Below are 14262 nucleotides of genomic sequence, written 5' to 3'. Positions count from 1 at the left end.
CAGTGCACTTCTGTCTGTTTATAAGGGATGTGCAGCTAAGAAAAAGACCTCTACTGTGTTCCTACAGGAAACAAATACTTCAAAACACAAAATGAGGTTAACTTTGAGTCTGCAGACAGTAGAACATTAATAACCATTCATTCTAAGGCCAATCTAAGAACATAAAGAACAAAAAGCATTTCAAAATAGACTGTGATGCTTTACCTCAATGTTTTCATTTTCTGCTTACAATCACCATCATTATCTACCTACAAAGTCTGAAGTCATTTGCCTACTTTTCTACTCCTTTAACAACATTGATTAATGTATTTTATATGTGAAAACACAATATTAACTCTGCAAAATAGAAAAAGAACCAGGCAGAATAATGAAGTAGATAATGTAAACAGTCTATATTCTGATAAACAATGACAGAAAAGGACATACAGAAAAAATATATAAATCAAATAATCAGGTTAGTGATCATTTGGTAACTGACAATGAGTCTATATATCAACTGGCTCTCCAAATATGAAGAAATTTGATTCCTGGCATTACTCTGAGTCTTTTCATGCTGAAAAAAAATCCATTCTGTTTTAAGTAAGATGAGAATATTCACTAATGAGAGTTTCTCTTTGAACTCTTTATTTGGAACAATGGCAGATTATCATTTAGAAACTGAGTTCTAATGTTAGTCCTGAAATCAACTTTTTTAAAAAGAAAATCAATACTTCTCACCAAGGGTCTTCAACATTTTGATGAAAAAGGTGAATAAATGAAGGATACTGTAAATGATGTGGTTGAGATACCATTGGCTTAAAAGTCAGTCCTTAGATTTGATCCCGGAACTTCTACCCTGTATTCAGGTTACCTTTAATCTCAGCCTCAGGTTCATTACAGATAAAATGAGCTCATACCACCTTCCTCCCAGGGATACTGTGAGGATTAATTGAGATACGTAAGGCGCATATGCATGCACCCCCATGTCCATTATTACCTTCCTCACAGAGTTGCTGCAAGGGAGGAAATGTATGTGGAAGTGTAAGCACAGAGTTTGGTCCATGGAAGTATCACATAGGTATTCATTTCCTTTCCCTTCGAATCCTTATCTACGTTGAAGCATTTTATTACTGGCCAGAAGTCACACAAAGTCTGATGGGAGTTGAAAATCCTATGAAATATACAGATAAAGGGGAATCATACTCACATATTTGACATATTCTTTCCACTGCTGCCACCACTGCATGGAGATGATAAACCAATTGTGTCCTGGTTGCAGACCATACCTGCTCTCTCGTTCTAACCATCCTCTGTACATACAAAAGAAATTCAGTACATCAAATGGTATATGAAACAGATGACCACACGCACATCCAGCAGTTAACAGTAGAAATTTTTACAAAGGAAAAACCTGACACAGATATACTCAGGAGACTACCATAGTTTCAATTAGTGAAACAATGATAAGTCAATTTCAGGAGTCATAATACCACTATCAAGATTCGTACCCAGTGTTTTAAAAAATAGCTTTATTGAGGAATAATTTACATAACATAAATTTACCTGAATTAAGAATATAACTTAATGACTATGGTAAATTTATTTATTAATTTTTTTAAAGATTTTATTTATTTGACAGAGAGAGAGAGACAGCAAGAGAGGGAACACAAGCAGGGGGAGTGGGAGAGGAAGAAGCAGGCTCCCAGAGGAGCAGGGAACCTGATGCGGGGCTCGGGTTCATGCCCTGGGCCGAAGGCAGACGCTTAACGACTGAGCCACCCAGGCGCCCCTTCTGGTAAATTTATAGATATGTGCAACTATCACCACAATCCAACAATCCAATTCTAGAACATTTCCATTACCTCCAAAGTCAATTCATGTTACCAACCTCAGCCCAGAAACCACTAGTCTATTTTTTGTCTCTTACAAATTTCCCCTTTCTGAACATTTCATATAAATGCAATAATATAACACATGATCTTTTACACCTGGCCTCTTTGACTTACCATGTTTTTGAGGCTCATCTACATGGTAGCAGATATCATTACTTTGTGCTTTGTTATTCCATTCCAAATACTATTTTTTAAAAAGATTTACTTGAGAAAGAGAGAGAGGGAGCACGAGTGGGGGGAGGGGTAGAGGAAGAGGGAGAGAATCTCAAGCAGACTCCCCACTGAGAGCAGAGCCTGATGCAGGGCTCGATCCGATGCAGGGCTCGATCCGATGCAGGGCTCGATCCGATGCAGGGCTCAATCCCAGGACCTTGAGATCATGACCTCAGCCAAAATCAAGAGTCGGCTGCTTAACTGACTGAGCCCCCCAAATACTATTTATCATGTATCCCACAGGTATGTATACACCACATTTTGTTTATCCATCTAACACCTGATAATTTGAAACTGGCAAGCTGTTTTCCAAATTGGCCGCACCATTTAACATTTCCATCAGTAATGTATAATGGTTCTAGTTTTTTCACATTCTTGGCAATGCTTATTATCTATCTTTTCTATCATAAATGTTCAAGTGGGTGTGAAGTGGCATCACATTGTGATTTTAAAAAAATCTGTTTTTACGGAGGAGAAATTCATAACATAAGGCATTGGTTGCATATTTTGAACGTACTAATGCCACTGAATTGTATGCTTTAAAATAGTCACTTCTATGCTATGTGTATTTCTCCAAAACATTCTCATACATCCCAACTGAGCAATTATACATTAGGCAGTTATTTCCTATTACTACCTTCCCCCAGCCTTTGAAAATCACCATTTTGCTTTCTGTATCTATTCATTTACTTATTCTGGATATTTCGTATAAATGGAATCATTCGATATGTAACCTTTTGTATTTGGCTTCATGTTGAGGAACTACCAATTTTTTTGCACAGCAGTTACACCATTTTACATTGCCACCAACGACGTATCAGTGCCCCAATTTCTCCATATCCTTACAAAATTTATTTTCCATTTTTAAAATTATAAACATCCTAGTAAGTGCAAAGTAGAATCACTGTGGTTTTGAGTTGCATTTCCTTAATGACTAATGATTCTGAGCATCTTTTTATGTACTTGATGACCATCTGTATGTAATCTCTGGAGAAATGTGTATTCAAGTCGCTTGCCCAGTTTTTAGTTCAGTTTTCTTTTTGTTGGTAAGCTGCAGGAGTTCTGTACATATTCTGGGTACTTGAGCTCTTGCAGATCTATGATTCACAAATATTATCTCCCATTTTGAAGGTTATTTTTTCACTTTCTTGGCAACCTCCTTTGATAAAAAGAAGTTTTAAATTTTAATGAAGTCAAATTTATCTATTTTTTCTTTGGTTACTTATGCTTTTAGTGTCACATACAAGAATTCAATTTAAAATCCAAATCATTCTTGAAAAAATATTTTTCCCGGATATAGAATAAAAGTGCCATTCTGCTCACTTCTGGATTCCAAGATTTCTGATGAGAAACCTGTTAAATCTTACTGAGGATCCACTGCATGTTTAGCTTTTCTCTTGCTGCTTTTAAAATTTTCTCTGTCCCTAGGCTTCTGACCATCTGATTATAATGTGTCCTGGTGTGAATCACTTAGAATTTTATCCTTCTTGGAGTTCAGTGAGCTTTTTGAACATTTAGGTTCATATCTTTGTCAAATTTGAGGGATTTGGGGCCATTATTTCTTCAAATATTCGTCACTTTCCCTCCTCTCCTTCTGGGACTCCTATCATGTGTATGCCAGTATGGCTGCTGCTATTTCACAGGTCTAGTAAGCTCTGTTCATTTCCCTTCATTCTTTTTTCTTTCTATTCCTCAGTCTCAATAGCTTCAACTGACCTATCTTAAGATTTTAACTTCTCTCAGCTGGGCTTTGTGGTTCTCAGTGTACAAAAACAGTGTACAAAAATATTTTTAGCTTGCAAGCTGTATAAAATCAGGCAATGGACCAAAGTTAGCCAGTGGGCCATAGTATAATAATCCATGGCTTACCATATAGTTGGTCCTACACAATATTCCATGTGTACTTGAATATGCACTCCGCTGTTGCTGGGTGGTGTTCTGCTGTTAGGTGCACATGTAATTACAATTTTTATATCTTCCTGACGAACTGAAACTTTTACCATAAAATGTCTGCCTGTAATAACAATTCTTTGTCTAAAAGCCATTTTCTCCTAATGTTGGTATATCCACTCCAGCTCTCTTATGGTTACTATGTGCCTGGTTATACCTATTTCATCATTTTACTTTCAATCTATTTGTGTCTTTGAATCTCAAGTATTTGGATTAAAAATATCAGCCTATCTTTAGCTTTTGATAATTGTTTAATCCACTTATATTTAAGGTAATTATTGATATCGATTTGTGCCTACATTTTACTTGTTTTTTATTCATCTCAAGTATTTTTGTTTTTCTATTTCTCCTTTACTTCCTTCTTTTGTGTTAAGTAAATTGTTTTTTACCATATCATTTAAATTATTTTTTTGAAGAAACTATATCTGGGATTATTTTCTTACTGGTTGCTCTAGAGGTACAAAATAAAGCTTAAAACATTCTACTTCAGATTGATACTAATTTATTCCGGTAAATTACAGAACCTGCTCAAATATAGCTCCACTTCTTATTCTCTCGGTTGTATTATTATCGTCATGCATATGACATCTTTTTATGCTGTAAGAACAACTTGGCTTTCAAATTGTCATCCTAGGATTTTGTATTTTATTTATTTATTTATTTATTAAAGATTTTATTTATTTATTTGACAGAGAGAGAGACAGCCAGCGAGAGAGGGAACACAGCAAGAGAGGGAACACAGATGAAAGAAGCAGGCTCATAGTGGAGGAGCCTGATGTGGGGCTTGATCCCAGAACGCCGGGATCATGCCCTGAGCCGAAGGCAGACGCTTAACCGCTGTGCCACCCAGGTGCCCCAGGATTTTGTATTTTAAATCATTAAAAGGATGAAATAGAAAAACGTATTTATACTGTCTTATTATTAAGTATGTAATTATGTTTATTGGTGCTCTATATTTCTTTGTGTAGTTCAAGTTATTGTCTGGGGTCACTTTGTTTTAGCATGAAGCTCCTTCAGTATCTTAAATATTTTAATCCTTCAGTATTTAAGTGTTTACTAGCAACCGTGTTTATATGGGAATGTTTTCAAATTACCTTAATTTCTGAAGGATAGTTCTGCCGAATAAAGAATTCTGGGTTGACAGTTTTTCCCCCTTCAGCACTTTGAATGTCATCCCACTGCCTACTGACCTTCATTTCTATAAAAAAAAAAAAAAGGTCAGCCATTAATCTTATTGGGGTTGCCTTCTACAGAAGGAGTCGTATTTCTCTTCCTACTTTTAGGACCTTCTCTCTGTAGCTTTGAACACTTTGTGATATGTTTAGATGTGGATCTGTTTTTAACCTCCTTGCAGTTTGTTGAGCTTCTTGGATTAACAACTTAGAGCAATTTTAGGAGGTGTGGCCATTATTTCATCAAATATTTTTTTTCTGCTCCTTTCTCTCCTCCTTTTGGGACTTCCATTATGTGTGTGTTGATAATAGTTGTCTCTGGTGTTCCACATATCTCAGGTTCTGTTCATTTTTATCTATTTTCTCTGTTCTTCATATTGGAAAAATCTATTTAACTATATTCTATTTTGCTGGTTATTTCTCTGCAGCTCCAATCTGTTGCTGAGTCACTGTGGTGAATTTTTATTATAACTTTTAACTCCAGAATTTCCATTTAGTTCACTTTCAAAAATTCTCTATTGATATTTTATATTTGATTATATTTCCTTTAATTCTTTAAACAAAGTTTCCTTAAGCAGTGAAAACATTTATAATACTGCTTTGAAGTCTTTGTGTCCTAAGTCAAACATCTGGGGCTACCTCAAACATCTGGGGCTACCTCTATTAGCTAGTGTCCTCACCACCACCACGGGTCATGTTTTCCTATTTTGTTGCATGTTTCATCCTCTTCTGTTACTGAGAACTGGACATATTTGATAATATATTTCACCAACTCTGGATTCTGATACTACCTGTGTGTTTTGCCTTGTGACTTCCTGGACTAATTCTATAGAGTTTGTTTCCCCTGTAGTGTGAGGCTGTTTAGTCTTCTTCATTATTATTTCTTACATTTAAGTTTGGCTTCCTTGAGGAGAGCATAACTTACTGGTCAGCCAATGATTGGTGAGGGGCTATGTTGAAATGAAACATCTTGAGCCAGTGACACTTGTACCTTTTTCTTGATGCATCAGTTCAGTTTGGGAAATGATGCAAAGTTCAGGCAGGTTACACTAACCTTCCCTGGTTTTTATTTTCTGCATGCGCAAGGCCTTACGTTCAATCAGGAATTAATAGATTAGCTAAGACCTTCTCTGGTTTCTGCTGAGCTTGTGCATAGCCTTGTATATATGAGCAGCCTTCCAAATCATTTGGGATATGGGGAAGTTTATCAAGATACATGATGGTTGTCTTGTTCCCTGGATCTCTTTGTTAAAATTTTGACTGGTCTCTCAGTTTGCTGCCTTCCTTAACCAGTATCTCAACCCCAAGCTAATGATGTTCCTTGAATATTTGCCATCATGATCACTATTTTTTGTGTGTTACAATTCTCTTAGGCAGGCATTCATCCCTGCTCTATTCCAAATCAGGTCACCCTGTCACCCCTGCCTTGGTAAAACTATCATGTTGGGTAGGAGGGAATGGGACCAGCCCTAGGTAAAATTACTATGGATTCCCATTATTCTTACCAAGGTTTAGTAGTTTTTCTTGAATAAATGCTTCCCAACTTGTTGAATACCTTTGGTCAGTTTCCAGAGTCCTGAAATAGTTGGCTGACAATTTTGTACATGTTATATTTTGTCCAGTTGCTTTTCAGGGAGAGGATTTGCTGAGATCTTCACTCAGCCACTGCAGAAATCATGATACTAATTTTGAAACAAATTACTGACTCTTAAGTTAGAGACAAATATTTCTTTCACCTCATTGCTTATACATCAACCTGATTCATCTTTTAAAAATCATCCTAAAAATTCAAACGAATTTTTAGAAGTGAAAATGGAGGTAAAATAAAACAAAACTCAAAAATGAAATTAACCAACCTGGAATCTAGAATTTAAAATTCAGATTTACTGAAAAATAAGGAATACAGAAAGCAGATCATTTGTGTTTTCAATGAAAAAGGTTCTAGACTTGATTCTGCCACTTCCATGCAATTTTTGGTAAGTTCCTCAACTTTTGTAAATCTCAGTTTCCTCTTTTATGAAATGGGATGGCGACCATAATTTAATGCAGTTATTCTAAGGAACAGATGAAATAATGCAAGTAGAACAAAGTTCTATAAAAACAGGAGATTATACCAACATTATATTTTTAAATAGGGATGCTATAAGCATTTGCAAAATAATTAAGCCAAGAAATATATATACTGTGCTATATAGCATTCCTTTAAAATCTTTTTTCTTTTAAAGATTTTATTTATTTGTCAGAGAGAGAGAGACAGACAGACAGAAAGAGCACAAGAAGGGGAGTGGCAGGCAGAGGGAGAAGCAGGCCCCCCGCCGAGCAAGGAGCCCGATGCGGGACTCGATCCCAGGACCCTGGGATCATGACCTGAGCTGAAGGCAGATGCTTAACCGACTGAGCCACCCAGGCATCTGTCCTTTTTTTTTTCTTTTTCCCTTAACATTTCTTTTGCTTTTTTTTTTAAGTTTTTATTTTAATTCCAGTTAGTTAACATACAGTATAGTATTAGTTTCAGGTGTACAATAGTGATTCAACAATTCCATACATCGCCCAGCTCTTATCTCAATAACATTCTTAGTATCACTGGTAAGTCATGCTGACTTAAGAAGACATTAGTATGTGATAAAATTAGACTGCAATATTATAAGAAAAAAAAAGCTACTGCAGCTACATAAAAGTCTTTCAGTATTTCTTTACAATATCTAATTTGTACACTTAAATGTATTTTAAAATTTTATTTTATGATAGCTAAAAATCAGAAAAAAATCAAGACAACATGTCAACATATGAATACTATAAACAAGAATGAGTCTTCTGAGCATGAAAATTAAAAAGACTATATGAGACTAGCGTTTTTATGAAAACAACATCGTAAAAAATGGATTCTGCTTACCATTCTTTAAAAAATAACCATTTTTAAAAAGAAGCAGTTTTTAAAAGTCAGAAAACATACTTTGCTACTTCAATTAATCTCAACTGGTATTCTTCTTTAAATATTGACTTCATAATTCTGTTCTCAGGTATTCCAAACAACTCTATTTCAGTAAACTCTCTTTTATCAAACAGTCCTACACCAGAAAAAAACTACTGAAAAATCTGTATATGCACTACTTTTAGGAATAAGTGACAAACTCTGTATTGAATTTATTCTAAAAGTGAAGTTTAGTAGAGTCGGTCCTGTCTCTGAAGCTTTCTACACAAATGTATAGTATAATGGTAATACTCAACCAATGAAGGATACTTGATGTATTAAAAATTGAATCACAGCCATAAAAACGTGCAGGCCTATTAACCAAGATATTTCACCTCAAGTAATTTTGCCTAAATACATACCTAACCAAAGGTATACAGACTTTATTAGTAAATTATTGTAAAGAAAAACAGAGATTAAAAATAGGGGCTGAATAGGGCCTACCAGCCAGTTATTTTAATTATAAGAGGGTTTATTGATATGTAAAAGTATCATTTGATATGATCTACAGTGAAAATGGACCCAAAAATAATATTTTGAAGTATTCTCATTTAAAAAAATTACAAATTCCATCAAAGGCATACACATGTGGGTATATGAATATAAAAGTGTCAATAGTGCAACCATCAACAAAATGAAAAGTCAATCTATGGAAGGAAATATTGGCAAACCACAGATCTGATATGGGATTATATCCAAAAAACATATATAAGAAATTCATATCACTTAATAGTAAAATAATAATAATAATCAATTAAAAATAACAAGGAACTTGAACAGACATTTTTCTAAAAAAGACTTACAATTGGCCAACAGCTATATGAAAAGATATTTAACATCACTCATCATCAGGGAAATAGAAATCAAAACCACAATGAGGTACCACCTCACACCTGTCAGGATGGCTACTATCAAAAAGACAAGAGATAATATAAACTGGCAAAGATGTAGAGAAAAAGGAACTCTTGTATACTGTTGATGGGACTGTAAGCTGGAATAGCCACTATAAAAAACAGGTTTCACATGAGACTAAGAAAAGAACTACCAAATAATCCAGCAATCCCACTTCTGGGTATATAACCAAAGGAAACAAAATCATTATCTTGAAGATGATAGCTTTACTTCCATGTTCTTTGCAGCATTATCCACAAAAGTCAAGGTATGGAAACAACCTAAGTGTCCAACAATAAATGAATGGATAAACAAAATGTGGTACATATGGACTATTATCTAGTCATAAGAAGGAAATCCTGTCATTTACAGCAACATGGATGAGGATGGAAGGCATTATACTAAGTGAAATAAGCCAAAGACAGACAAGTATTGCAAGGTATAGCACTTATATGCAGAATCTTAAAAAAAAAAAAAAAAGTCAAATTCAGAACCCGAGAGTAGAAAAGCAGTTGCTGGGGGTTGGGAGAAATAAAGAAAGGGTGATAAAAGGGTACAAACTTTTATGATAAGATGAATGAAGTCTGCAGATGTAATGTATAACATGGTGACTACAGCTGATAACTCTATAGTGTATAACTGAGAGTAGAACTTAAATGTTCTCACACACACAAAAAAGTATGTGAGGGGCTAGTGATGGATGTGTTAACTCAATGGAGGGAATCCTTTCACAATACATACATATATCAAATTACGTTGTACACTTTAAATATCTTACAATTTAAGATGTCAATTATACCTCAGTAAAGCTGAAAAAAATGTCAACAGCAATTACCTGTAAATACAGAAATGACGGGCTTTTTTTCGCTTCTTTTTGTTTAGCTCTACTTTATAATCTTTCTACAATAAACATGAATTGTTTTGTAGTAAGGAAAAATTGCTACCTTTTAGCTTATAAAATGTCTTATTTCAAAAAAATTAAATTCAGTACTCAATGTCATTTTAATGCTAAAGAGAATCTGATTTCTAAATTAATCTAATACCTTGGTTAGGAAATTAACAAAAATATTTCAATATGAAATTAATTTGGAAAAACAAGGTGTCACTAAGACTGTATTAAAATGAGACATGCTGTTACTTATTAACAATATATTTCAGGTGTCAGAAATTTCAACTATATAATGAAAATTACAAAGATTGAAACTACAAGCTTACCTAATAATTTGTCCTTCCTCTTCTGGAGTAGCTGGTCTTAACCCCAGAACTATGTGACACACCTAGAGAAAAAAGTGGTAAATCAAACTTCATTGACTGTTGCCAATGACTGGACTGTATAATATTTCACATTCTCTGCATGAGTTCCACTTTGTAGATGGGAATGTGAATTAGCAACAGCTTTCAACTGATGAATTATCAATGAGTCACTTGAGCAACTTTGAACTTTAAACTTCAGCTGTTTTTGTTGTTTGTTTGTTTTTTTAAACAAACCATTTCAATAGAGGCCAAATTCCAAATCTCTGTGTGAGATAGGAAAGGGAGGGAGGGAGACAGAGACAGACAAAGAAGAAAGAAAATAAACATGCAGAGAATATTATTTTCATTCCTGAAATCTGAAGAGGATATCATGGCACTTTGGGAGGAAGGTGAGGGGAGATGAAGAGGATACAGGACACAAAAGATATGGGTGGCATTTTAGTTTAAACAGTTCAAAGAAAAAAATTATTGCCACTAATGCTAAATATGCTTTTTGAGGTTCATTTCCTGCTCAATTTATTTGCCTTCTCTAAATATCACAAAAGATGTATTTTTTTTCAACATTTTCTCATGAAAAATTTCAAAAATACAGAAAAGTTGAAAGAATTTTACACTGAACACATCGTACCCATTACCTAGACTCTAACATTAACATTTTATTATACTTGCATCTATCTATCCCTTATTCATCCATCAATCCATCCTAACTTTTGGATGCATTTCAAAGTAAATTATAGACATTAGAACAGCTTTTTATAAATACATCAGCATGGCTAACATTAACCAGAGAGTTCAAATATCTGTTTACAGTTTTGTTTACCTTTTGAGGTAACATTTACATAACAACAAAATCCATAAATTGGGTTTTTGAGACTCATCTATGTAGAAGCAGTTCATTTTTACTGCTGAGTAGTATTCCTCTGTTTGAACATAGCACTGTTCGTTTCATCCATTCTCATATTGACAAATACTTGAGGTTTTGACATACTGACAAATATTTGAGCTTCTGAAACCTATTCTTCTTTTTTTAAAGATTTATTTATTTGTTTGAGAGACAGAATGGGGGCAGGGGGAGGCAGAGGAAGAGATTCCTCTAGCAGACTCCCCACTTAGCCTGATGCAGGGCTTTATCTAACTACCCTGAGATCATGACCTAAGCCAAAATCAAGAGTCAGACGCTTAACCGACTGAGCCACGCAGGTGGCTATTTTTCTAAGCGAACTTATAGAGAATAGAAATATAGTATTCATGCTTACAAGCGAACAAATCTTAAGTGTACAGTTCAATGACTTTCCACAAGGTAACATCTATGAAACCTTTACCCAGTCAAGAAATAGAACACTGCTATCTCACGCAAAGTCCTACTTTGGGTTCCTTCCCACACACCCCTTTGATGTATCCATGATCCTGAATTCTGTCACCATAGAATGGTTTTACCTGCTTTTGAATTTTTTGGTCTAGTATTTTCAACTCAAGATTATATGAGATTCATCCATGTTTTTGTGTGTGGCACTATTATACTTATTTTCATGGTGTTTACAATATACAACTCTATGTACATGTCACAACTCACTTATTGTTTATGTATTTATCGTTGATAAGTATTTGGGTCATTTTCTATTTTGGGCTGTAACAAGTTATAAGACCTTACTTGTATGTCTTTTGGTGCTCAGATATACACGTTTCTGTAGGGTTCACATATGGGGTGGACTTTATAAGTTATGGGGTAAGCATATGTCCAACTTTTGTAAATACTGCCAAGCAATTTCCAAAGTGTTTGTGTGTTTGATTTTTTAAAGACTTTATTTATTTATTTGTCAGAGAGGGAGTGAGACAACACAAGCAGGGGGAGTGGCAGGCAAAGGGAGAAGCAGGATCCCCACTGAGCAGGGAGCCCGACATAGGGCTCGATCCCAGGACCCCGGGATCATGATATGAGCTGAAGGCAGACACTTAACTGACTGAGCCACCCAGGTACCTCAATTTCCAAAATATTTGTAATAATTTATATTCCTACTGGCAATATATGAGAGTTTTGGGTTTTTGTTATCCTCACCAATACTTCGTATCACTTAAAAACTAACTACTCTGGGGCATGTCTACTAGTATTTCATGTGTGGTTTTACCAGTATTTCTATAATGACTAAGGAGCCCATTTTCATAACATTAATTAACTATTTGGATATTCTCTTTGGTGAAGCACCTCCAAGTTTTCTTTACACATTTTTATATTGAAGTTTTACTTTTTCTCATTGATTTTTGTTCTCTGTATGCCCTAGACACATGTCTTATTGGATATAAGTATCACAAACAACTTCTTCCACTGAGTAGCTTATCTTTTCATTTTCTTAATGGTATCTCCCAATTAAAATAAAAACCTCTTAATTTTACTGAAGCCCAACTTAAAAACTTTTCCTTGGTGGTTAAGTTTTCTGTGTCCTTTTAATGAAATTTTTGCCACTTCAAAGCCATTACAATATTCTTGCACATTATTTTCTAAATGCTTTATTTTTACCTTCCAAACGTATTAGACTTATAATCCCACTTGGAATTAATTTTCAGCTATGGCATGAGGTAGGAATAATGATGTATTTTCCCCCCAGAGATAAGAACTGACCCAGTACACCACTTATCGACAAGATTACCCCCCTTCCCATTTGCAACGCAATGTCTTCTTGGTTATAAATCAAGTGATCACATATATGCAGGTCTGTTTAAAAACTCAATATTGTTTCACTGGTCTATGTCTATCTTCACATAGATATCTGTTAATACTGTTGTTTTATAAAAAGTCCTAATATTCAGTAACCTCAGTCCTCTAACACTGTTCTTTACATTATGTTGGCTATTTCTAACCCTTTCCACTTCTGTATATACTTAGAATCAGCTTGTCAAGTTGCACAAAAACAATGACAACATTAAACTTTTTGGAATTCTGATTGCTAGCATACTAAATCTACAAACCAATTTAAAGGCATTTGACATCTTTTAAGATGTTGAGCCTTACAATCCATAAATACGGACTATCTTCATCTGCATTGGTTTTGCGTCTGTAATAAATTATCACAAATTCAGCATCTTAAAACAACACAAATTTATTATCTTACAGTTCTGTAAATCAAAAGTCAGACATGGGTCTCACTAGGCTAAAAATCAAGGTGTTGGGGCACCTGGGTGGCTCAGTCGGTTAAGCATCTGCCTTCAGCTCAGGTCATGATCCCAGCCTCCTGGGATCCGCAGGGAGCCTGCTTCTCCCTCTGCCTCTGCCTCTCTCTCTTTCTGTCTCTCATGAATAAATAAATAAAATCTTAAAAAAAAAAAATCAAGGTGTCAGCAGAGCTGCATTCCTTTCTGGAGGTTAAAAAAAAAATACATTTCCTTGCCTTTTCCAGCTTCCAGAGTTCACAGCCCCTTCCTCTGTCTCAAAGTCAGCATCTCTAACTCTTCTTCCAACATCATCTCTCTCCCTCTCCTCCTTCCTCTCCCTCCTTCTCTCTGACCACAGCTAGAAAAGGTGCTCTACTTTTAAGGACTCATGCGATTAGATAGGCCCATCTGCTAGGCTAATCTTCCAATCTCAGAGTCCTTAACCTGATACATCTGCAAAGTCTCTTTTGCCATGTAAGATTATGAATACCCCGGTTCCAGGGATGAGGGCATGGATAACTGGTGATGGAGGTGGTGTGCATTTTTCTGCCTACCACGCTTTTTTTAAAAACTGGACACTTTTTGACAAATGCACAAGAAACAAGACCCTGGTTATGTTTAGCATGCTTCCTCTGCAAAATACTGGGCACTGAGATTACAAAACAGATTGAAAATAAAGGTATTACTACAGGGATGGTTTTCTAATTCTATTGACACTTACGTATGTTACACTTAAATACCCAAAACACTCAGCCAAGAGGAATCTTGGCAAATAAGAGGCGTAATTCAAGCT

At 35.2% G+C, this 14262-nt stretch overlaps 1 protein-coding gene across 3 annotated transcripts in view; it reads right to left on the bottom strand.

The window, feature by feature from the left end:
* The window catches only part of USP32 (ubiquitin specific peptidase 32), a 197259-nt gene that overhangs the window by 47818 nt on the left and 135179 nt on the right, over positions 1–14262 (bottom strand). For all 3 annotated transcript variants that reach the window (XM_026517507.4, XM_026517508.4, XM_057317667.1), the window contains 2 exons: positions 10284–10345; positions 1187–1289 (listed from right to left, as the gene is read on the bottom strand). In XM_026517507.4, the coding sequence (XP_026373292.2) occupies positions 1187–1289; positions 10284–10345 (165 nt within the window). The remainder of the gene's footprint in view (positions 1–1186; positions 1290–10283; positions 10346–14262) is intronic.

This window comes from Ursus arctos, unplaced genomic scaffold (genome assembly GCF_023065955.2).
Source record: "Ursus arctos isolate Adak ecotype North America unplaced genomic scaffold, UrsArc2.0 scaffold_24, whole genome shotgun sequence".
NCBI classification, from domain to species: domain Eukaryota; kingdom Metazoa; phylum Chordata; class Mammalia; order Carnivora; family Ursidae; genus Ursus; species Ursus arctos.
Note: the sequence above shows the minus strand (reverse complement) of the source record. Positions and strands in the feature narration are given on the sequence as shown.